Source organism: Cucumis sativus, chromosome 4 (genome assembly GCF_000004075.3).
Source record: "Cucumis sativus cultivar 9930 chromosome 4, Cucumber_9930_V3, whole genome shotgun sequence".
NCBI classification, from domain to species: domain Eukaryota; kingdom Viridiplantae; phylum Streptophyta; class Magnoliopsida; order Cucurbitales; family Cucurbitaceae; genus Cucumis; species Cucumis sativus.
The window spans coordinates 14,687,813-14,714,926 of NC_026658.2; the positions used below are offsets into that span (position 1 = coordinate 14,687,813).

General features: G+C 28.6%; 2 protein-coding genes across 2 annotated transcripts; one reads left to right on the forward strand and one right to left on the reverse strand.

Moving 5' to 3' along the window:
* The first annotated feature begins 6,482 nt into the window (after positions 1 to 6,482).
* On the forward strand, positions 6,483 to 9,430 carry LOC101213108 (receptor-like cytoplasmic kinase 176). Its single transcript, XM_004142019.3, has 6 exons — positions 6,483 to 6,809; positions 7,467 to 7,795; positions 7,939 to 8,074; positions 8,164 to 8,306; positions 8,400 to 8,523; positions 8,798 to 9,430. The coding sequence occupies exons 1-6, from the start codon at positions 6,761 to 6,763 to the stop codon at positions 9,169 to 9,171; spliced, it is 1,155 nt and encodes a 384-aa protein (XP_004142067.1). The 5' UTR covers positions 6,483 to 6,760; the 3' UTR covers positions 9,172 to 9,430.
* Positions 9,431 to 14,957: 5,527 nt separating this feature from the next.
* Positions 14,958 to 16,903, reverse strand: LOC101212872 (expansin-A4). Its single transcript, NM_001308931.1, is given in 3 exon segments — positions 14,958 to 15,679; positions 16,292 to 16,610; positions 16,687 to 16,903. Coding segments are annotated over 3 exon segments (780 nt in total). The 5' UTR covers positions 16,838 to 16,903; the 3' UTR covers positions 14,958 to 15,369.
* Between the last annotated feature and the right edge of the window lie 10,211 nt (positions 16,904 to 27,114).

A 27,114-nucleotide genomic window follows, 5' to 3' on the forward strand; every position in this document is an offset into this window, starting at 1 on the left:
GGTGGTAAGAATGTATTAGCCCTAGTTGATATGTTCCTTTTGTTTGTGTATGGAAAATAGGTTGGTATACGTATATTCTCTAATATACTTGGTGATCCAATATTCTTTTGTTAAATAAAATTTTATGGACCAAAATAAACTTGTAAAAGTTAAAAATTGAAAGCCTAAACCTGTAATTTAACATCAACGTCCCTCCAAAACGTATAGTAGTAGAGAAATTAACAGTTCAAAAGTTGAGAATAGAGAGGTTAAAGAAGTGACGTCTCTCTCTCTAAAGTTTAGTGCATGGCAACTTTTTGAAATTTGAAAACGAATGGATTTTGGTAGTTTTTTAAAGCAAAAATTACAAAAAACACAACGTAAATTACCAAATAAATCTCTGATGTGAATAGTTTCTTTTGAATGAAAAAACGTACCTGTCCAATTTTGGGAACACAATCAAAACCCCTAATTCTTTCTTCTTTTTTATTAAAAAAGAAAATTAAATATTTTCTCACTATATAAATCCACTGAATGTTTAGATGTAGTTGTATCAGTGAGCCTTTCATTCTCACAAACACAAACCACTCTTTCCCCTCTTTTTGTCTCTCTATATTTCTATCTTTCTCTCATCTTTAGGCCAAAATGCTTGATTGGAGTGACTCCTCAAAAATCGATGAGAATCGCTCTCTCATCATCAGAACTCTCAGAGAAGTTGTTAAAGTAAGTCCCGAAGTCAAAAAGAGAGTTAAACTATCTATACATATGTACTCTTGTTTTTTGGTTTATTAACTTTGATTTTTCCTTTTATGTGATTTCCAGAGGGTTGTGGTTGAGTTTAGAATGTTGTCGTCACCTTTAAATGATACATCTGGAAGAGCCAACCAGGACGGCGTTGTTGATGCGATTCCCGTCTCCTTTAGGCCCCCATCCTCTAACCTGAATATGGTATGACGATCTTCACCAAATTTTACTCTCAATATATACGATATGTTCTCAGTGTGAAACAAAATATATATTTTTCAAGAAATTATCCGATAACACAACATATCGGTAGATTGATTTTTTAATCGTTTATAAACACACTTTTTACACTTATAAATATTTTTTTAAGCACTTAGAAAGTTTATTCAAACATGCATGCACTTAAACACTGATAAATAACATAAATTTCAATATGTGTTGTGTTATGTTGATTATGTTATGTGGACCGAATCGGATGGTTTGAGAAATGAAAAAGAAAATATAGTTACATCTTTGTTGGTGTTGTATTTAGGTTGTGCGAAGACAGAGAGTGACGACTTTGCTGATAGGAGAAACTCTAATTTCCTTTGAACTTCCTTACGACTGTCCCTTTCATTCAGATGATATTGATGAGGTATATTTTAATTATAATTAAAGGATGGTTAATTATAGATGTGATTGTATAATTCATATTGTAATTGGATGTATTAATTGTTGTATAGTTGGAGGAAGCAGAAAAGAATGAAATGGAGAAAACTAATAATGGAAGAGAAATAATATATAATGTCCATCGATTAAATTTCTGGCAAAGATTAAGAGGTTGGAGGATGGAGAGACGACAACGAATTAATGGAAGATTTGACATGGTATGCAAATACTACTTAACCTCTCATTTTATGAATCTTTTTCATATGTTCTAACTTTTTTTTGTAGATCTTCTTGTTGGCTACTAATTCATTTTTAGTTGTTTTATATATAGATTAAGATATATTTTTTTTTATCAATTTATCTACTATCATATTTATCTATTGGTATAAATATTTTAATGCTTAGCCATATTCGAAAAGAAAAAATATATATTTTTGGATATTAAACTAGGTTTTGTTTCTTTGGAAATTAAATTTATAAATATTAGTTCTCTAATTGATTAACTTGTTTTATATATATACATATCCGAATACTTTTTAAGAGTGTTTTAAGAAATCAAGCAGTGTTTTCCAAAACTAAGCACTTGAATTTAAAAACTATATATACATTTGTTTTTCTTTTAAAGTTAAGGTAATTAGTTTAGTAAGTTTTAAAGCATTGTCATGAACTTATGATCATGAAAGAAAAATTGATCGGGGACATATAACATAAAATGGATGCAGTATTATCATCACTTGAGATCAGGGAAGGTATTTCGGTCGGTGGCTGAGGTTGTGAACTTCTTCATGTATGAAGTTTATCCAGACAAGCCTGGTTCCAAATCATCTCTTGATGGTCAAATTCATTTCTCTGTGAGTACTTTTTCTTCCTTCCTTTGTTGTTTTTTCTTTTCTTTTTATGATTATAAATTAGTTCCAAATTATGATTTCTTTTTTCTGGTTTGCATATTGATTTAGGACATGTTTGTGTTTAATTTACCAATGGTTGAAGTTACTTTTATTTTTCTTAAAAAAAATCATCCTTAAAATATGTCTTCAATTATTCATTTTCAACTTAAGTACTACAAGGCTTTCATCTAACGAAAATTAATCTTGAATAGTTATGTTTAAATCAATTTTTGTTAGGTTAAAAAATAGGGCTTCTAATCATTCATCGTATTCATCAACTTTCATAATGTTTAGTTATACACTTTTAAACAGTGTTTTCTTATTTTGATAAGAGAATAATTGAAGAGATGTTAAATGTTAAAACATTTTTTAACCTGATTAAAATAATTTTTAACACTTTCCATATCTCACTTTTAAAAATGTTCTAAAATCATATAGATTTGATTGGAGTGATTTTGAACCTAAAAAATGTTTTTTTTAGCCATTTTATGGATTGATTGTTACATATATACGTATATATTTTGAAGTGAATGATTAGATTTCAATATGCTTTTTTTTTTTTTTTTTTTTTTTGCAGGGATTTAAGAGGGAGAGAAGACGAAAGGGGGTTACATCATTGAAGAAGAAAATGGAAGAACAAGAAAGAAAGAACAGAGCTGAAAGGGAGAAATGGATTGCAATGTTGTTTGATCTTAATAACAACAACAATAATAATGATTATAATAAAAGGGAAGAAACTCATCATCGCCATGTCCCAATGTTTGATCTTAATGCTGATCATCAAAAGGAAGAAGAGGAGGAAGTACAACAACAAGTAGAAAACTACTGTTGTGCAGCTAATCGTAATTTGATGTATGATGTTGTTGGTGACAATTACAATAACCAAGAGAATGACGCATCTGATCATCAAAAGGAAATTGTGGAGAAATTCTTAGCTGATTCATATAATAATCTCATGAACTTACCTAATACTAATAATGAAGGTAAGAAGTCCAAAGCTTTCAGCTTTGATATCAATGAGAAATTTTGTGAAGAAGAAGAAGAAGAAAAAGATGCCAGAAATAAACAGGCTGCGGAGCAATTTCTGGCTGAAGCTTATAACAATCTTATGAATCTCCACAATAATAATACTCAACAACCTACCTCTCGAAAAGGTACTTCTTTCCTATCACTTTCTAGAAATATATATGTATATATTTATGTATCTGAATTTTAGGTCTCATTTAGTTATTTAAAATGTTACACTATTTTACTCTTTGAATTTGTTTTTGATTTTTAAAATGTTCCAAATCATCTCGAATTTTCGTCCCTTTATTAACTAACGAAAAGCAAAATATTTGTATATCGGGTTACAAAGAGTATCTTTTTTTTCTTTTTTTTTTCATATATTGGGTTTTCAAATCTTCCTAAATTCCTAAATTTGTTTTGTAGGAAAGGAAAAGATGCCACCAAGTTCCACAGATGAAAAAGCAGGGAAAAAAGTAAAATTTTTCCCTCCAACATCCTCTCCTTTTCCCAACACGCCCATCAACATAAACTCTATTCCCTTGGAGAATATTGCAATGGAATTCATGGAAGCGCAAGAACCAACTTGCATTCCAAATATGAAAACAAACCATTTCAATTTCCTAGAAGAGAATAGACCAAATAATTTCATCTTCACCGACATCTGTGAGTCGAGCGCTGCCCCAGCTAGAAGGGCATCGCAAGGAGATGGACCGGGAAGCTCTTCAGCTTCTTTTCATGTTGATGAGTGTGATCTGATCAACCACATCCCTGAATCCTCCGACATGTTTGACCTTGCTATATTCTTGGCCAAAAATAGGGGTGGCAACAATGGAGGGTTCTAAACAATAATATATCAAACTAACTTCCCTTTAATTATATCTATGGAACTTCCCTTTTAATTAGCTTAGATTATGTATCTGTAGTAATTTAAAATCTCCCATTATTAAATTTATGTATCTATGTATATGTGCAAAATGTTCACTAACTAATTTCACGAATTAAAGATTTCAATTTAATGCAATTCCCTAAATTATTAGGGTTTGGTTTGATAATATCTATACTTGTTCTCTCTTTCCTTTTGGACCATGCTTGTTTTGTTTACGAATCAAGTGATCTCTATACAAGTTGATACATTTTGTGTTCAGGTTGTTGTTTAACATTAAAGATTGAACACAGTTACGTTTCAAATCTCTATAGAGGTCAAAGTTTCAAAATTTCCAACTCTTCTTTTCAAGGAGGAACCAAGGCAGGAGAGTGCATAACTCAAACACTAAAAAATATATTAATAGTAAAAACCTCCAACTCTTTGAGTCAAGCAAATGCATGAATTAATACTGCTGTGTTTGAATTGGTATGTTGAGTTTATATTTAGTACATAGTTTTGTGTACCATGTATTCTACAAGTTTGCAAAATTAGTTTTTGTCATTTGGAAAACTTTCCTTTTGACCTTCTCATTACATATCCTCTTCGCATTTTTTGTCAATTAATTTCTTCTTTTTAATAAATTAAATAACTAAAAAAGATGAATAATCCTAGATCAACACATCTATAACACACTCTTATAAGTTCCATACCCAACATGAGTTCCATACACACATCTTTTTGTAGGTCTTTTCCAAAGAAAAAAAGAAAAGAATACTAAAATAGGGATAAAAATCATTATTTTCCCCTTAAAAAACTATTGTTGTATGGTTTAGTTTTATACTAATTTCATTTTCACCTTTAAAATCTAAAATAATTTATTTTATACTAAGAAATAAAATTTGGCCTTTTGTATCCAAAGAAAGTTCTGTATTGATTGTGTGAAGGGCCAAAGCAGCAAGAAGGGCAATTATTCTAAGGGCAAATGTTTAGACTTTAGAGAACAAATGGCCATTTCTTTTTAATGCAAAACTCAATTGAGAGAGACAGAGAAGGGTTGGTTGGAATATTATATATTGTTATTATTTAAAACTAATTAAATTATTTTGCATATCATCATCCAAATTAATTTTATAGTATCACAATTATTTTACAGAATATTCCTTCTTTTAGTTTACATCTAAAAAAAATTATCCATGATACAAACTCATTCATTAATTTATTTATAGTATGATACACTATTAGCCAATTTTTTTAATTCATTCAGTAATAATTTGATTTTTTTTAGTCTACCTTTGGGAGTGAATGGATTTGAACTGAATATTAGTTGTGTTGTTTTATTATATTTTTTGAAAAAGGAAAAGAAAAGAAAAAAAAAAGGGGAAAGTTATGTAGAAAAAAAGTGGAAAAGGTCAGCATAGAATGGGTAATGGTTTAGGGTTTGGCAATAAAAAGTCAGTTTCGGTCCAAAAAGGCAACCAAAGAAACCCCCACGTGCCAACGACCCTCTCCCTTCATTCTCACTTTTTCGTTTCTTTTAAATATTAACCTAATTATCCCAACATAAGTTTGTATATTCTCTTTGTTTTTGTCCATTTCTAAATTAATGCACTAATTGAGTTTTAAAAGAATAATAATGTACTGATAATGATTATTCTTAACAATGATATGTTAATAATATGTTTGTAAATTTTAAATTCATTCAACTCAAAAAATTCACTCTTAAATAGTTGAATTCTCAACTGAAATTTAAAAAATAATAATAAGTCTTTTAAATTATTTTTTTAGTTTTCAATTTTTACTTGCTTTTAAAAGTATAAAAGAAAATAAAATAATAAAGTAAGATATTTAGAGGTAAAATTAAGGTTAACAAATTTACATTTCAAAAATTAAAAACAGAAAACCAAATGTTTGTCCACTAGTGAATAACGGATAAGTTTAGTTATATCAACACTATTAATTTAATAGTAATAAAATGATATCACGTAATTATTTAAGTATGTACCTTTTATATGATATATACTAAATCATTGATTAATATCACAACTTAATGAAATAGGTTTATGGTAAATTTAAAATTATATAATCACTAAAAAAATCTTGACCATGCAATCATGCCATTGAAAAATATATATATATATATATATATATATATATATATATGAGAATAGTTCAAAGCATAGAAATAGAAGTTTTAATCATATAAATAAAAAGATTGAAGCTTTCAAAATGATTTTTTAAAAAAAGGAATTATATTTGACACGAAATTCAAGTATTTAGGAAAAAGAGGATGAAAGAAAATATAAAAAATAGTTAATGGAAAGATAATTCCAAAATTGCTGTGCTCTGAGTATCCAATCATGTAGACTATGAGACACGAACCATCTAAATAAAGTTGGTGATCTTTTTTCGTAGCCAAGTTGCATTCCCATTTACTCCCCCCAAAAGAAAAGTTGCATTTCCATTGCTTCTTCCCTTGTTTTTCATCTTAGAGTTCATACAGCTTTTCCCCCAACAACTCTCTTCCCTATAGAGGGAGTTAGGCAAAGGAAAAAAGACAACAAATTTGACTCTGTTCTGTTTAGGATTTGTCATCTGTTGCAGGATTTGGAGTTTCTGCAAATTTCTGACGATGGGGGTTTGTTGGAGTGATCGTTCCAAGTCTTTGAGTCCTCCTAAAGGTACTTATCGGCTTTGATTTGGATACCCTTTTTCTTTTTCTTTTTTTCTTTTATTCTTTGAGTTTTAAGCTTAGTTTGGGATGATTCTGTGCTATTTTTCACTTTTATCTGTTTGATGGCTCTTAGATTTGATGCCTTGAGAAATTTGGAGATAAGGTATCTGTTTAAATGCATCTTTTACTCGGAGTGTTTTCTTTCGCCATTTTTTCTTTTTTGGTACTTTAGATTCTTTGGATTTTGTTGATGGGGGCTTGTTGCTTTTGTCTGATTTTTCTGTTTAGCTTTAGTTTGGGGTTACCCCTTTCATATGAATCTGGGGTGATGGTGACATGAGGAAACTACGTTTATTCTTGCACTTGTATGAAGTTGCCCTGAATTTTTCCTGAGGATGTGGATTTCACAGCACTTTCTCTGCCATTTGAAGACTATAATTTCTTCTGTTCATTTGTTTCTTTGCTTTGATGAATCATTTTCACAATTTATTTGAAGGGGTAAACTAGCTCAAACGTTCACAATCTGTAATTGATTGAAAGTTCATAGTGATGCTTTATTGAAATGCCATTTGTATTCTTTGATTTGGTTTTAAGTTCACATAAAGAATTGTGGGATTTCAAGTGGTGGATGTTGTTACAATTCTATTTTCTATACCGGGTATAGGTCTTACAAGGTTTAAGTCTAAGAGAGGAGATGGGGAACATTCTCATATTTCCAGCAGCAAGGTATCATCAGCTTCTATACCGGTGACGCCTCGGAGTGAAGATGAAATTCTGCAATGCTCCAATCTGAAAAACTTCAGCTTTAACGAATTGAAAACTGCAACGAGAAACTTCCGCCCTGATAGTGTTGTTGGAGAGGGTGGATTTGGTTCAGTATTCAAAGGTTGGATCGACGAGCATTCCCTAACTCCCACCAAGGCTGGCACTGGCTTGGTTATTGCTGTGAAGAGGCTCAACAGAGAGGGGGTGCAGGGTCACAAGGAGTGGCTGGTCAGTATCGTGAACTTTTGATCACATTTATAATACATTTAGTCTGTTAATTGGATGTGTTTAAACCTATCATTTCTTGGGGTCGGATTATGGGATGATTCTGCATAGTTTGATAAACTAATATTCTAATTTTGAACATATAGGCTGAGATCAACTACTTGGGGCAGCTTTCCCATCCTAATCTTGTGAAGCTCATTGGTTACTGCTTTGAAGATGATCACAGGTTGCTGGTATATGAGTTCATGCAAAAGGGCAGTGCAGAAAATCATCTTTTCAGAAGTGAGTTTTCGAGTATACATGCTTTCCATCTCCCATTTTTTCTTTTACAATGTTTCTGGTGTGTAAGCTGCTATATTGTGTCCATACAGGAAGCTCTCATTTTCGACCGCTTTCATGGAATGTTCGGATTAAAATTGCTCTTGATGCTGCCAGAGGACTTGCATTTCTTCACAACAGCGATGCGAAAGTCATATATCGTGACTTCAAGACATCTAATATTCTTCTTGATGCAGTAAGCGCTTACTAAAGAAATTCATCAATCAAATTTCAAAGTAACTTGCAGTTATTAAAAAATTCTGACCATCCTCTTACTCGAAATCGACAGAACTATGATGCAAAGCTTTCTGATTTTGGATTAGCTAGAGATGGGCCAATTGGAGATCAAAGCCATGTCTCTACGAAAATAATGGGGACTCATGGATATGCAGCTCCTGAATACTTAGCCACAGGTTCTTCTAATTCTTTGTTTCTCTCTTGACTTCCTTAAAGACTGATTGATTGGTACGGTTAGTTGAGATATTAAGGGTATATTAATACTTAGTTAAATGGTTTGTAAGGGAAGTTCAATTATAAATACAGGAGTAGGGAAAGAGGGTGGTAGAAAATTTTTGTAGTATGAATTAGGGCTTAAGTGAATCTTGAATTTCCGTTATCTTTTATTTATTTGGTTGTATAAGAAATGTCATACTTCATCATTCTAACTAAATACTTTCTTTGGAAAAGGTCATCTCACGGCAAAAAGCGACGTATATAGTTTTGGAGTAGTTCTTCTTGAACTGCTATCAGGACGACGAGCCTTAGACAAGAATCGACCAACAGGGGAACACAACTTGGTCGATTGGGCAAAACCATATCTAGTAAATAAGCACAAAATCCGTCGTGTCATGGACAATCGACTTGAGGGCCACTATGCTTTGGGACAAGCACAAAGGGCAGCAAACCTTGCGTTTCTTTGCCTAGCTATAGATCCCAAGTATAGGCCCACCATGAATGAGGTTGTAACATCATTGGAGCAGCTTCAGAAACCATCTGAGGTTTTGAGAAGTGGAAGAGAAAGTCATAATGGTCAGTCAAATGGAAGAACAAAGAAAACATGAAAGAGAGTGTGGTGCTGCAGGCAAACTTGTGAAATGTACAGCTGCTATGATGAAAAATGTATTTAATCCCAAATTCCAAACCCTCTCTTTTGCTGGCAATTTTCTTTTCACATCTTTGCTTTCATCCTTTTTTTTTTTTTTTAATGTATTTATGTAACACTATCTACTTTGATATTGTTCATATTTTGTCAGATATAAGAAGAATTCAAGGAGTATTATATTAGAAAGTATATAAATATGAAATCTCACTTTACTATGACGGAATTTATTTCTTTTAATATTATTAATAACTACTAACCCAACAAAATAGGGTGACTTGGACGAATATTTTAGTTGAAAGAAATGGAAGAAAATTGGTAACCAAGAGTTGGTTTGAAACTAATTAGTCCTTGCAAGAGGCATTTAGTTAAACTTTTTTTCAAGAATTTGTGCTTGTATTCTCTTAATTTTTTTTTATTCATAGTTAGTATTTGAAGCATTGAATTCTTAACCAACTTTTAGAACAAAACTAAGTTTTTTGAAAACGAACTACTCTCTTACTTCTTTAGTTTGTTTTCACCTAAAATATTGAAAACAATAGATGAAAATGGTGTTTATATAATTTTTTAACATAAAGAATAGAAAATAGAAAATAGAAAACCTAATGGTTAAGGACTGAGACATTTTTTGTAATGCTCCCTCTCCATTCAAAACCCTCCAATTTTAACCATACTGTCTATCTATTTATCCAAAAGTGAAGTGGCAAAACCTCTCATTGTTGACTAATGGGTCTGGACTTGATAGTAATGGAAACTTTGGGCTTACTTGAGCCCATCATCCTTACATTGGGAATAAGCCCAAACTGATCACATCCAACACATTGTAAACCATATATTACGATGATTTCTCTCTTTTGAGGCTGTCTAAACCTCAACTAATAGATTCAAGTCATTGACAAGAGTATGATATTTCAAAATTAAAATACAAAATAGTAAGAATTAAGTTCAATTTGAATAAGTTTGGGTTTTACATTTTTAAATATTAAAAATCATGTTTGTTTGTTTTAAAATTCAATTTAATTTTTTAAAAACCTTTTTTTTAGTTTTTTTTTTAAAAAAAAATTACAATAATTTAGAAGTTAGAATGATGGAGAAATGTTCTTAGAGACAAAATAATAATATGATGTAGTAATCTTAAAGAGATTAAAAAACATTAAGATGAAGAAGTGTAATTAGCAAGAAAACAATGAAAAGTAAAAGAAAAAGACAGAAATTTGAGGAAGTAAAGCATTGAAGAAATAATGATAAATAAGAAGAAAAAAAAGTTGTAATGAGAAGAAATTAGAAGAGCAAAGCTAGAGATATATTTATTAGAGAAAAATAAAAGTTAGAAATGTTTTCTTTCTTAAAAAAGTTTAGAGAGAGAATTTTTAGAAAAATAATTAAATTCTTAGAAAAATGAAAATAATATAAAGATAGGTCTTTTAAAAAGAAAAAAAAAAGTTTAACAAAGATGAAAAATATAAACGAAAATAAATTAAAAAGATAAAGAATATAATTTTTTTTTAAAATAGAAGAATTGACGAATGATAAGCGGGAATGAATAACCAAAATTTTAACTCAAACCCAAATTATTATTATTATTATTATTATTTTTTTGATATAAGATGTAAATATTTTTTATTTTCTCTCGTTTATGTAGAGAATTTAGAAAGAAAAAATCATAGAAGATTAGATTTATTAAACATGGAAAAGATCGAGACAAAAATACATTTTCTTTTCTTTTGAGATATGCTGTTAAAAGGAGAGTGGCGGGAAAATTTCTATTGTAAAATAGTAATAATAACAACTATATATTTTTGCCAAACTCATTTAAATTTAAGACATTTTCGAGTAGAAAACTTATCAAATAATCAAAATATTTTTAAATGTCTAAAAAAAAAAAACTAAAGATGGTGATATAAAAATGTCATACATTTATAAATTCAAGCATTTAAGATTTTGTTTATCTACATTTTAAAAAAAAAACGAACAATGGTAACAAAATTGGGTTGAAATCTCAATATACCTATTTAGCCAATACAAATTTAGAAAACAACTAAAAAGTAAAAAACATAAAAATTGGCGTCAACTTTCCGCTTGATATATAGAATGTTAGAATTTGTTTGGATATAAATGGGCCAAAGCACTTTTCAAAAATTCTTAATTTTCTTTTTTCCTAAAGAATAAGATTCCCAATAACATCTAAGTATCAAATATCAAGCAATATCATAATTCATACAATTACTAGTACCATCCATACATGGAATCATCTTCAAACTAATCAATCTCCTATATACTTTTATTCAAATCTAAACTTCAAATAATTATATTTAATTTTATGAATTTATCGCAAATAAAATATACGGTCATATAAAAATTTAGGTATGTTACTGGATTTCCTTTTCAAACAAGGTATAAATCGTTTACGCCAAAAAAATTGTCCTTTTACTTTCACATAACTACTGTATATATTCTTTAAAATCGTACAAAAGTCATAGGCTTCATTTGTCACTTTGAACGTTGCTGTAATTTTTCAAGTAGGTGACATTACATTGATGTCAATTGAATCATTCACGATATTTGTATTGGATTTTCTTCTACGGCCATTAAAGAAAAACATATATGATATAATGTGACTACAAGAAGATAGATTCTTAAATGACGGGAATTAAGAATAGAATTATACGAAGAAGAGCATAGACTTTCATTTCTTCCAAATATCAAAAGAATATAAAGGCTTTTGACCTAAAAAGTCCCTTTGGTAAAAAAAAAAAAAAAGAGAGAGAGAGCTAGGGAATGTAGATAGATTTGCTACAAGAAAGACACATGCAATGCACAAAAGATATAGTCATTAAGAATATTGTTCTAATTCCCAACAACTTACCCACTATATACTATAAACCCTAAAAACAACAAAAGCATCATTTGGGGATTGTACATGTTGGAAATTGGGAGCAAAATGTGGAAGTACTTTAGGTCCCCAAACTCAAAGCCCTCCATTTTTTCTTTTCTTTACCAAAAGTACTTTGTTCTCATAGGTGATATATTGGTGGTTGGATAAGGGCAAAAATTCCAACTTTATTTTTGCTTGTGGGTTAGCTTTCTTTATGTTTTCCTTTCATTTTATCTTTAAGAATGCAACTTTAATTTAACCCTATCTAATTCAAACTTTCAACAAAGTTTCTTCAATGGTTAACCAATGGACAATTAGGTCGCTTTCCCTTACATATATGTTTTACTAAAAGAAATCATTTTAATATCAAATCACTCTTACTTCTTTTTAGTTATTTATGCACTAAACAACCTTTGATTATTGTTGATTGTTTTAAACTAGACTAATAACATTACGATCTACCAAATTCGTTGACAAACAAATAAAGTTTCTTATGTCATGATTACAACAACCAATTAACCAATCTACGTAAAAGGAAATGAGAGAAGCCTCTCCAACCAACTTGTGAGGTGTAGAATTTCCCTTCCAATGCACAAAACAAAACTGATAATCTCGTAAGTGAGATGTCTGATGTCAAATACTTTCTAAATTAAGTTGAAAAGACCTACAAATATCGATCCTTAGACCGCATTAGCATATCAACAATGACTTGCAATTTGAAAAAGTAGTAATAGAGTCCACCCCAACCCCTTTCCATCACCATATGCACCTCTACATAAATTGGAGATAAACATGTCTTCGAAAAACATAGTTTGCAACAACAACCTTGAATCTCATATAATAAATATGTTTGAAACTCGTTCACTCTCCAGTCCTCCTCCCCAACGACACATCAACAACATCATCATTGACCCGCTCATACCAAAGAGGCTTGACAAAGCCAACCTATGATTGATGACTTTTATTCATTTAATTTTGTGTTTGTGGTTAAATTTTATATCTTTCGTTGAGTCGAATTCATTTTCTTTTACTACTACTTTTGTTAGAGAGATATTCACATATACGTTCAAATTTAACAAAAAGTTTGAAATTATACGTAGCAGTGAAATCTAATTCAAACTATCAAACTAAACAAAAGTATAATACAATGGTTTTTTTTTTATTAAGAAAAAGAAAAGTTAAACTTACACTATTTAAAAACAAATGAAACTTTAACAAATACTTAATGGCTAGTTGCAATTTCAACATTCTCATTTTAGGTAGACGTTTGAAGTAAGGATTATGCAAAACTATAATAACCACATTTAGCAACAATAAATACTATTTAAAACATCCAATTAGTTTTATTAAATATTATTTCAGCGCCCTCATTTACTACACTGTTTTACTTGCTATAACTTTTCCTATTTTGACCTTATCATATTTTTTATTCTTTGTTACAATTTTTACCATTTTCTTCTCAAACTAAAATAATCACTACTACAAATTTGGTATTTCTTGATGCACACAAAGTTTGATTTCTCGATGATCTTGACAAAAAACCATCAAGAAAAACTTTTCTTGATACAATATATATCTTGACGGTCATGTACGTCAAGAAAAGTTCTTTTATTTTGTTGAAAAATTACGAAAAATGTTTTAAAAAAATGTGGATTCTTGATTTTCTTGATGGTTCCCTTAGTTTCATTGATGGTCTACAAACGTCAAGAAAACTATATTTCGATGGACAATAAACATCAAAGATAATATAATAGTTGACTGTCAATGCCCATTAAGTTAGTTAGGTTTTCTTAGACGATGTCCATAAAGGGATGAGCTTTCTTAATTTGCAATGTTCATCATCGAAAAAAATTAATATATTTATCTTGGATTTCTTGATAGGTCTAGGATTTTTTATGGAAAAAGACCAAAAACAGATCATGGACAAAGTTCATCAAGAAAAATGAAATCTTGATGGTTTTTGTATGGACTTTGCCTATCAAAAAATTATAATTTTGGATTTGTGATAAGATCATAGGTAAGACCCATCAAGAATGTCCATCAAGAAAAAACTATTTTTCACGAAGCACAAAATTCGAACCCTCGTAACTTTACCAAAATCAAATTAGTTATTGGGTTCAACTTTAATGGATATAATTGAAAGTTTGTAATTTAAAGTTTTTAAAATTTATAGAGTTGTAGAGCTTAACTCAAATAACACATGTATATACAATTCTTAGTACAAATCCAAATTTGTAGAGGCATACTATTATAGCTCTCAAACACAAACTATTATAATTCAACTATAATTACTTACGATTATAATAACTCACTTATTACCTTGATAGCTACCTAAAGTTTTATGTAAAAAAAAACTCAAATTTTAGACTTATTTTACTCTAATCATTTTAGTTCAAACAAATCATATAAATATATCTTTAAGACTTATTTAGAAAGAAAAAAAAACAATAGGTACTAAATTACATTTGAAAAACTTATTAATAAACCAAATAGTTAATGACTAAATTGAAGATGTATTGATAACTTAAAAGGCTAAATTACAAACAATACTCTTGAATTTTGTTTTGTTTTTTATTTTTAAATACCCTTAAACTTTACAAATAAAACTAAAAGAAATCATTTTACAGTTATTTGAACAAACATTGGGTTAATATTTCCTTACTTCCACTTCATGATTTCAACACCACCCTTTTGGATTGGAATAGGAAGGATTTCTTTTATGCACTTAAAAATGTTGTAATTTCAAATCCTTTAATCTCCACAAGTATCTTGTCTTCCCAAATCAAATTACATTTTCAACATCATTCAATAAGCAAAAAGGTCATCTTGAAGACATTATTAAAAAGAACACTTCCAAACAAGTACAATTCTTTGAAATAGTAACAACATTTCATATAACATAATAACTTTTACTATATGTAGTAGTAAAATGCTGCGGGCTACACATTTACCATTGCAGCCACTTCAGCCTCCCCTACACAGCGGTAATTATCAAACTCACCACCGCTACCTAACATAAAACCACACCCAACAGACAAACCAAAAACAAAACAAGGTAAAAGAAAAAGTAAAAGTAAGTAGTTACCACCACCTCAGTAACTTTTCCTACACTAGGATTCAGAATTACACACTTGTAATTGCTATAACATTTTAAAAAAGACCCCACTGTGACCGTCTACTTTTTTAACTTCTACCTCTTCCCCACTACTCCAAAACTTTCCCGGGTAAATAAGAAGGAAAATTTTGAAAAAAGATTAAAAAAAAAAAAGAAAAAAGGAGGGAATTTCAAATGCGGAAATTCTTTCCGGTGAATGTCTGACCAAACTGCCAATTAGAAGGTGCCACGTTCCATGAAGTTGAAGTTCTACGGTCACTGCCGGTGAGGCGGAAGGAAAGGGTCTGACCCACTAAAACAGCGTTGGATTGCCAATTTTGGCCCCAGTTACGGCTCATGCTCATCCAACCGGTGTTTGATCCTTTTACGCTAACCTTCACGATATCTCCTGCACCGGCTACGTTAGTGATTAATACCAAATTGAAGTAACGGAAACCGTTGATTGTGAACCTGATTCCTCCTTGTTTCCTACATGGCACCCTGTAATAATACAAAACAAAAATAGAAAAATTATTTATTATTATTATTAGCTATATGATTAATTTGGTTGCTTTAGGAATTCTAATGTGTTATATTATTATACAAGGAAGAGGAGTCTGCAAAAATAACAAAAGAAAAAATATGATAATAAAATAATGTTAAACATTTTCTAGATTGCAACAATATATATATATATATATATATATATATATATATATATAATTATATATATATTGGCAAATATGTGTGAGGTATAGTAACATTTTAAAAAATAAAAGAAAATCTATTAAATATTTAGTTCTTTGTTAATAAAAAAAACAATATCCCACTAAGGGCAGTTTAGGAATGCCACTTCATTCTCTAGATGATAATTTCAACATTTATATGAGAAACAGATCCTAAAAAATCTCAAATATGGAAACAGAGCAAAAGAATTATGCAGGATAATTAAGAGGTTAAATTTTCAGATCTGGTCCAAAAATGGAAATGGAGATTTCCTTTCAACTTGGCCTTGCTTTTGCCAAACAAACCAAATTCCTTACGGGAACGATGAAACCCCATTAGAGAAATCAAACGACAATTAAGTAAGAACAGAGAGCAAAGCACACTCACCGGCGGTAAGAGACGGGTACAATTCCAGCTCGGTACTCAGCTATCTTGAGGAACATAGGCATAGCAAGGTCGAAATGAGTGCGAGGAGGGTTACACCAACCACCATTGTCATTAGGAAGAGCAAAATTAGGGGGACAAAAATTGGTAGCCGTAATGAAAATAGAAGGGCTACCGGGATGGCACCATCGAGGGTCATTAGCACACTTGATCTCAAAGCAAGCACCACAGCTTAAGCCATTGTTGAAAAGAGCAGTACTGAGAGCAGCTGTGTTGACGCCATAGCCCTGGCTGTAGAGATTACCATACCCACAAGCACCACCTGAAAAAACAGAGAAATCAGAGAAAGAAACCCAAAAAAGAAAATGTGGTAAGAAAAAAAAGGATAAGAGAGATACCCATGGTTCCAGAGGCATCGCTGCCGCCGTAGAAGGTGGCATGAGCGTCCTGCCAGGGGCCGCCCGAGTAGACGCCAGGGATTCTGGCGTGAGAGAGGAGAAAGAGGGAGGAGAGGAAGAGGGAGAAGAGGAGAGAAAGAGAAGAAGCCATGGAGGAAGAGAGGAGAGAGGAGAGAGGAGAGGGGAAATGAGTTTGAGGGTTGAAGGTTAAGGGAATGGAAAATGGGAGGGAAGCAGAAGGGGTACTTATGGAGGAGGAAAAGGAGAGAGTGTGGGAATGGGAATCAAAAACCAAACAAACAAACCCACTGTCTACTGGAAACCCGAAAAAGTAAGCCCGATATTATCACTCACTCCCTTCTCTAATTAATGCCATTTGCCGCCCTCTTTTTTCCTTTCTTTTTTCAACTTTCTCCTTTTTTTTTTTTTTAATATATAGGTTAAATTATAAAAAGCAACTCTCAACTTTGTAATTAGGGTTATAATTAACTTGGTAAAAAAAAATAAGTATCGGAATTTAAATAATAAACAGGTTTAATAATTTAAATTTATTTTCAATTAAAAATAATAAAATATTTATTTACTTACGTTTACTTATTTAAATTTATTTTCAACCAAAAATAATAAAATAGTTATTTATTTATTTAAATTTATGTTTTCAATGTTTTGCTTTTATAATGTTTCTAGAAATATTCATCAAAATTGAAATTTTTCCAAAATTAAAATTTTCATATATCTATCCATGTCCCCAATAATCTTAAGTTAAAACATAAAATTAACAAAATAAAAATTATTCTTAAAACAAACTAAAATAATAATTAGTCAAATCATAAAAAAAATAACTCACACTCCTTAATTAGTTAAATATATACTTTTATTAGATAATTAATTATATGTTAATTATCATTATAACTACTAACACTGATTCTACCGGTAGTTTATTTTTTGTGTTGATAATAAAATAAATTTAAATATATGATTTTAACTTAAAATTTTTGGTTGTTAGTTAAAGAGAGGTATAAATTTTGGATCAATTAAACTGTGTTTTAACTTTTTTAAAGTTTAAGTTATCTACGAAACCTTTCAATAGTTTGGAGTATTTTTTAACCATTTTCTAAAATTTAAAAGCAATTTTTAAACGTTTAAAAATGTTTTTTTACCAAAACTACAAAGTTCATATGTATTTTTTGTAGTTTAATCTTTAATATATTTTTTTCTAAATCTTTAATCTAATTGTATTTAATTTGTACGTTTTAAAATTATATACTTTTACTACATTGAGTTATACGTTTTGTCAGAATATAGTTTTTAAATATTAGGTAGGCATGCATCACTTGATTTAAGTTGGTATTCTGACCAAACCACTATCAATCTGAATATAATTGATTAGTAAATGTTCGAACTGATCTCGATCGTCAAGAAGTATATGTCGATCGGTTTTAGTTGATTTTACTCTTTGCAATATTTTTAAAAGTTGTCGATGTTTGAATTTTTCCTAACTTGAACACCAACCTCTCTTTCTCTTCTTCGCCAACCAACTTCATTTCAATCCGTTTTTGTTTGTTGACTTAGTTTTTCACTCTATCATGTTCACATTTATTCTTGAATAATTAACGGTGTTAAATTATTCTTTTGCAATATTTTATCACGGTCAAACTCAACTTAAAATGTATAAATCATAATTATTTTAAATTAATTAACATTCATTAAAGTAAAATGAAGTTATGTAGAAGATGGAATCTAAAATAAAATTGAACATTAAATACGTAGTGTTTGAAAAATCTATAAATGGAATTATGGAAACTACACCCAACCTGTCATCCAAAATTGTAATTTTCTTTTCATTTTCTTCATGATTAATATAAAAAATATATATAAAGAACTTAAAGTATAAATTTTGACATAAACTCCAAATTTTACTTGCAAAATTTAGAAAGCATTAACCTCCATTTTTTTTTTATTTAGAAAGATTTCAAATTTTCAATATATCAAATAGATTCTTATATATTCAAATATTTTTCTAAGTTTGAATTATTTTTTTAATGAATTTTCTAAGTTAAATATATATTTATATGGAATATTTATTTGATTAAGCATAAAAAGAATAAAGAAGTGCAAACACTACGTTACATAAAAAGGGTTTCTTCAAATGCATGCGTAGGCCATAGGATCAGCCTTAAGCTATTTATATTTTAAGTCTTTGACTATATAATTGCAATATTACATTTATTTAGTTTCTCCTTCTTTCTCTTTTATATAAATATTTTTCTAGGTCTTTTTTTTCTTATTGAAGTTCTACGTACGTTTTTTTTTCTCCTTTTCAAATCAGATACTAGATAATATTAAGGATTATTTAGCGACACGTTAAATTTAAAATTACAAAAATTAGGTTGTTCTTTGAATTTTGAAGAATATGTATGTATGTTTGGTTCTTGAATGTTAAAATTTTATCTTTTCATTTTCAAGTTTATAAGAATACGCTAACTTGATATATGTTTTCAAAATGTATATTTTAAGTGTGAGTTTTGAAAAACAAGTATGTCGAGTAATTTTTTATTTGATTATTTTAAAATAATTATACTATGTTCAAAAGTAAAAAATAATTGTTTGAGAGATTATTTAATTTTTAAAAATTATTCTTTTAATTTAAAATGTTTTATAATTATTTAAACAAAAGTATAAGATTACGAAGAATTGTTATAGATAATAATAATATATATATATATATTTACAAAATATAAAAAAAAAAATTTAAACGGACTAACAAAAGTTGAATGAATTTTGTTAAATAGCTTTGATAGCTACAACATTTACCATTTTATTCTTAAATTAAAATAATATATACACATACACATATTATTATTTGAATTTCATATAAAAAAAAGCAATATTTTTAGTTAAACAAAATTAGGTTTGAGTTTGAGTAGACCCAAATATGTTTATAAAAGGAATATATCAAAATTTACGTGCAATTTGCAATAATTTCCTTTTTTTGGCCCACATATTTTATCTCTGTTATTGTGATTATTTTTGTTCTTTTAATTGTTTAATTACTTATATTATTCACGTTTCCTCCATTGTATGCTCTACATACCCTAATATGATCTATTTAGATTAAAATGGGAAAGTTTTGACCAATTATGCCTGCTTTAAATTTTATTTAAGGACAAAGTATTCTATCAACAAGTTATTCATTTGAACTCAAATGTGTATGTTTTCAATTACGTTGGGATTACAATCATTTCAATTTGACGTATGATAAGACATAAATGAAATTTGATCAACATCTCTTCCTCACTTTTGTTGTAGGTTTAGAGAAATTCATTCTTCCATAAATAAATAATGAATGAATCTATATATATAATATGTTGAGATATCGAGGTGTTAGAAATAACATAGAACTCACACTTCTTGTAAAATAAGTTGTATTGTTAAGTTCATTATGCTTTGACTCAAAAGTTTAAAGTTAGTGAGTGAGAATGGTCTAATAAATAAAAATTAATAAAGTCATAAAATAGGAATTTGAACTTAAGATTTGATGTCATTTTAATTCAGTTTGAGTTATTAAAGTTTATGATTAAGATGATTGAATTTAATAGAGTGGTTAGTACTCCTCACAAAATATAGTAGTCAAACAAAATATTAAATTTGAAAAAGTATATATACAATAATTATTATAGAAATTAAGATGTGAAAGAAGAAGTTCATATAATTGTTGGTGAATTTATTAATTTTCAGCAACAATTGAACTAATTAATTATGTTTTGGCATTTTAATGGAGGAACATCACCCACCCATAGTGGATCTCTAAACCCTTCGAGAGATATTTTTAAATCGTTAAATTACAAATTTAGTTTGTGATTTTTTTTTTTATATAATAAGTCTTTCAACTTTAAATTTGTGTACTTAAACAATTAATTTTGTAAAAAAAGTTTTTAAAATTATTTAATTTTTTTATTAAAAGATGTTTGTTTTTAGTAATTAACAAACACTCTAATTTTATTCAAAATGATATTTTTAATTAAACAATTAAAAGTGTATTCTAAACACATCATTTATCTACAAAGAGGAATTTGGCCTACTTAATTAGTCTACTAGACCCAAAACTTCTTTTAATGTATGATCTTATTTCTTGATGTATAACACTATACTTACATCATTCAAGTTACTCTAATTTAATTTTGTAAAATATTTAATTTTTGAGCTTGATAATCATCACATGGTAAACCCATTGAACCATAACCTTAAATAGTAACTAACCACTTATCCATCGAGTACGAGCTTAGCTATGGTCCTAATAATTTACTCAGTACAAAATCGAAAAGACTTAAAAGAAAAGTCTAAAATACATGATGGATGAAGAAACTGGTTTAAATATAACATGATTATTCCTTTAGACTACAAAATTGGTTGCCACACAAAGCAAGACAAAATTAAAGGAAAAATAAAATGATAGGGGGAATCCACACTCATTGCTTCAATCACAAGCTGTGTGAAATTGCAATGGTTGTGATTGAATTTGAACCCCAAAAAGAAAAAATATATATATATATATATTGCTTATTTGTTACTCAACAAATTCTCATGCAACCAAACAAAAAGTGAAAATTATATGGATGCCTTCAACATGCAAAATGCAAAGATTACACAAAAAGGAGAAACACCAAACTGTGAAATCCAAGCCATCAATTACTTGATGCCATTCTATAATAATATTATTAATATTATAATAATTCATCTCAAAGAATTTTGGAAAACTCTACTTATTATATTATATTTTAAAGAAGAAGAAAAGTTAATTATATATGATGGGTTTTATTTGAAATAAATAGGTAAAACACTAGTTTTTGTATTCCATCTCAATCAACTTTGCTTTTTACTTACTCCACACAAGTTGACATGAATAATATCTTGGAGAGGAAAGATATAAGTTTGACAATAGGGACCTATAGATTATTATTATTTAGTCTTTAACATACAAGTTTGTTCGTAGGAATTATATTATAATTAACTAATCTTCTAATTTTAGTCTCTCATTAGTAATAATATTAATTATAATAAAGGTGTCATGCTCGTTATAACTACCTTGTAAGTATAGAAATTAAATTTAAAGAATATTTTAAAAAATTATAAATATAGTCAAATATGCAATTTTATTAGTGATATAGAAATTAATTATATATTTAAAATTACTATCAATTATAATTTAAGAGTGAATGAATAGTTGATTTTTAATATTTTATCTAATTTCACAAGGGATATGACCAAAACTATGTATGGATTCTTAACTTTTACTGTTTTTAGGAAGCATATTACCTGAATGAAGAAAATCATTGTATGTATTTTAAATTTTGTATAAGTGCTAGAAAATAACAATTAGGTAAATAACCATTAAATGTTTTCCAAAACTTGTTAGCCTAATAAATGCAATAGAGATGCAAAATTTGAAACGTTGGTTAATGAGTATAGACAAATTATCCTTTGAAAAATTGCAATTTTTACTTTCCAGATATTAAGGTTACGTTTGGTTCCATTAAACATATTTCTAAAAAACAAAGTGATTGACGAGCAAAGCATGCTCAATCTAATTATGACTGAAAATTACAATGTATCATTACCAATATTGTTATAGTTAATTATTATGGTTGTCGTGTTATTGTTTCACATGAAAATTGTGAATTTTGACACGTTTACTTAATTGTTACCATTACAGTTAACGTTTAACTCTAAAGACAACATTAAAAGTAATAATAAATGTAAAAGATTGATAAACCTAAATAAACATGAAAAAAAATAACTTGGTTGGATTTGTGATTTATTCATTAGAATGGATTCATGACTGAAATTCCGTTAGGTTTACACCTATTTTTATTGTGGTTTAATGTAGGAGGGAATTTCAAAACTTACTAAAAATAAATATTTAATGAAAAGTGATAGCAAATAGCATAATTGAAGAAAGAAATAAAAAAAATATATAGCGGAAGCATAAAATATTTATAAAATGAATGAAAGTATAATTTTTTAAAATGTAAAATTGAGAAATGAGAAGGCTGAAAATGGTGGGATGAATGTGAGGGATGTAATTAATTTATGTTAATGGTATATATTGAAATTCTCTTATTATTATTATTATTATTATTTTAGATACGATTTATGCAAACACCCATATTTAATTGTAGAGAAAAAAGAAACAAAAAATATAAAGAGAAAAAGGAAAAAAGGGAAAGGGTGTTAAAAAGAAAATAAAATGGGGGAAGTAAATAAAAAGGAGAAAGAGGGGTTGGAGATGGAGAGTGGGGGACCCACACGTAAAGGCAAAATTGGTAACTTTTTAAAACCGTCAGCGTTGGGCCCACCTCGAGCCTAGAGTCCCCTGTTTTACTGGAATTCCCCCACTCTTCCTGGCCCCACTTAGATTCCACCCCCCTCCCCCCCCTCCCTTCTTTTTACTTATTTCCAATTTTACCTACCCTCAAAACTCTTCTTTTCATATTTCACCAGGATAAGTTGCGAGTTATTATAAGATTGACCTTCTTTCTTTTTAATTTGCCTCTTAATTTTCAAATTTTACATTTTAAAATATTCTTCAAATTTACACCTTAATACTAATGTTTATTAATGAAAATTTGTTATAAATTAAAATATTATTTAAAACATTTAAAAATATAGCAAAATTTTACTTTTTATTGATGATAAACGGCAATAAACATCCGCTAAATACACTATTGCAATTTGTTATAAATATAAACTAAAATTTAACTATATTTATAAATAAGTTGACTTATTTTAGTATATTTGAAAACATTTATTAAAAAAAATCTGAATGATTATAATAAATAAAGTTTCACTATTTTTTTTTTTCTAATTGTTAATTAAATAATTTTGAATTTAAAATTGATATAAAAATTTTAAATTACTTAATAGAAAGGAAAGTGGTTGAGTAGAAAAAAAATCAAACTATTTACAAAATATAGAGTTAGTTTGATTTTGAAATTTTTGAACCAAAGTGAAAACCATTTAAAAAACCTAATACTTGTTTGGGACAAATATTATCTAGAATTATAATAAGCACACAATATCTACTTTAAAATTCTTAATTTGATATAAGATTTTACTATTTGACATTCATTATTCAATATTTTTGTTGGTAGAATGTTTACTATTTTCTTATCAAATTAAAATAATTTGCATGTCAAATATATAAGATGATAATTCAAACTAAAATAATTTACACCCTAAACACAAACTATTATTGTTACAAAATTATAATAACTTAGTATTACAACAATTCACCCATTTTTCCAAACACTATCTTAAACATAAAACGGTTTCTCACCCTTTTAAAAGTAATAAAAGACTGTTGATGAATTCGATATGAATGCAAGAGGTCAATTGGTGGTTCTATTATGTCATAAAGAAATTGAAGAAATGTCATAAAAATGAAAATACTAAATGAACCCTCACATTAATAAATAGCAATTTTAACTTCTCTTTTTTTAAAAAACAAAAACAAAAGAGAGGAATGGGTTTTAAATTTAACCAAATCTTTAAAATTCTTCTCTGTCCGTAATTAACTTTTGTTTATTGTTTTTTATTTTTTTACAATTTGTGGGTAGAAAAATAGAACTAGTGATGTCAAAGTGAGTGTATAGAAAAGATTTAGGTTAAAATTGAACTATCAAGTAATAAATAAATCACATTTGAAAAGATGGGGAATAAGGGGTAAAATGGTCTTAGAAATAGAAAAAAGAATATATTTAGATTACCGGCAAAGGAAAAACAAAACCCACTTTCCCCGAAGGAGCGGTCTGTTACGCGAAGCCTCAACCGTACGCTCATCTTTCTATAAAAACTCATTTATTATTCTCCCCTTTATGGAATGACCTCCATACCCCTTCATTTTTCAATTAATTACTTTGCCGGTTTAATGAAGCCACGTAATCTACTACTATTTTACCAAAAAGCCCCCACACACCCAAATCAACTCAGCATATGATTCGGTGCACTCACGGCTACTACACTATTCTATTCGTAGAGTTTAATTCTATGTGCATTTTTATTACTTTTTTGTTTGGGTTAAATTACTAAATTCTTCTATGATTTTGAGGAAGTTGCAATTTCCTTTGTGTGCTTTTTAATTAGAATTTAAGCTTAGTTTATAATTACAATTGTTGTAATTTTAATGAGTTTACATAAATACATTTATGTATTTGTTGCAGTCGGTTAAATAGTAAAGATAATTTTATTATTTTGAGAGTGTAGTGATCGAAATTATCTATAGCGCTTGATACTGTAATAGTGATTTCTATAGTGTTTCTTATAAAATAAGGAGCCGTTTGAGAAATTTTTTTATTATTATAATCATATTTTGTTATAGTTGGCGTATGATAGTTTTTGTTTGAGATGTAAACGCTTTGGTTTAAGAATAAAATAATAAACATTGTAACAAACAATAGAAAGATAATGAATGTAACAAATTGAGTTGTTGACTATAGTTGTTGAAAGTACATATTAATATTTATTGTAGCAAAATGTTGTTATTAGGGTAGAATAATCTTTTTTAAAGGGTTTTAAAATGGTAAGTGGGTTTAAGGTAAATAATTAATCATAATTAGAATCGATTTTCTTTTCGATTGTATCTGGTGATTAGAAATTTTATAGAATGACCTACATTAATTATAAGTACAAAATATTGTTAAACAATAACTAATGTAATGAAATAAGACTTATTTTTTAGATTACAAACAATAGAAAGTAAATAATTTATTTTTTTCAGTTTATTAAAATAGATGACGTCTAAATATATATATATTTAGAATATTTGGGTAGAGTGTGTGAGATGTTGGCACAAATAAAGTGAAATGGGGTGTGGTTTGATGGTTTGGAAGGGAACCCAAAATTTGCGCCCATAACCACAAACTAATTCCCATGTGAATTCAATAATATTAACATCCACTTATTATTATTATTATTATTATCATTATCATCAATATTATTATTACTATTTGCTCTTTTTACACTCCAACTCTAAACAATAGTCATTTGCAAGAAGAAAAAAGAAAGGAAGAAGAAGAAGAAAAGAAAAGAAAAGAAAAAGAAAAAGTTGTAAGGCATAGTAGTAGTAGTAGTCCATGTCCATGGTCACAGATTAGCATGTGCGTTCAGTTATTGCAGCCACCACCACATCTTTAATTCCATTTCTTTTTGATGAATATTGTAGGGGTTAGGAGGAGGAGATGGGATCGATGGATTTGGGAGATCAAAAGCAGAGGTGAATTAGGGACCGGGTGGGACTATGGGGCTTCCCTTCATTCTCTTTCCCATACTGCCAGGTGTCATCATCACCTTATTCCATTTCAAAACTTGATTTTCAATTTCATACTTTTTAAAATTTCACAAACGTTTTCATCTTCTTATTTTTTCATTATTATTATTGAAACTTTAATACTAGTATACTGTTATTTTGCATTGTTTTCAATTATACTAATGTTTCAATTAAAAACATATATTTTTTTAAATAAAAATAATATTTTAATAATAATAGAATACTACAATTTGATTTTTAAAGAAGCGGTTGGTCCATCGAGTTCTTAGTCTCTCTTTGTTGGGTATACCGACCAAAATAATTAATTTTATAGAAAACGATCCCCAATAGATCAGAGACAAAACCGACCTTAGATCAATTGATTGAGTTGTATACACCCTGTTAGTAGTTAGTTAGCTACCATGCCTGAGCTTTTAACTCTCCTACCCTAAGACATGACTTGGTACAATTGATAAGTTAATAAAATACAATCAATTCATTACAATCTGAGTTAAACTAATAAGGATAATTTATAGTATTAATGATATTTGGTGACTGAATTAGTTTCTAATGAATTGACAATAGTCAACAACTAGTGGTAGCAAAGTAAATAATTTTTAGATAATTTTTTTTATAAATTATTTACTATCCACACTTCTCAAAATGACTTATTTTATTTCAAACATATGTTATGAAATACTTGAATATATATTATATACACACATTAACAAAAATTAAATTCAAAGATGCATATATTGACAATGATCAATTAAATATAACTTGCAAATATATTAAAGTTTGGCTATCGTTATGTTGACTTTGGAAATAAGACCAATTACTTATAACATAAATCATTAGAGATGAATTATAAATAATAATGTGTTGATATATATATATATATATATACATACATACATAGATGTGTAGATCCAAGTGGGAATTGGTTGACTAATGACAGTAGAAAATTTTAAAATTAATTTCGAAGCATTTGAACAAATATTATTTAAATGGGAATTTGGGAAAAGCAAAACAGCTTTTTGGTTATTAGTCCCTTTGACTCCACACTTCTAAGAAAAAAACTTCAATTAAAAAATAACAAGTGGAATTATTATATAACTTTATGA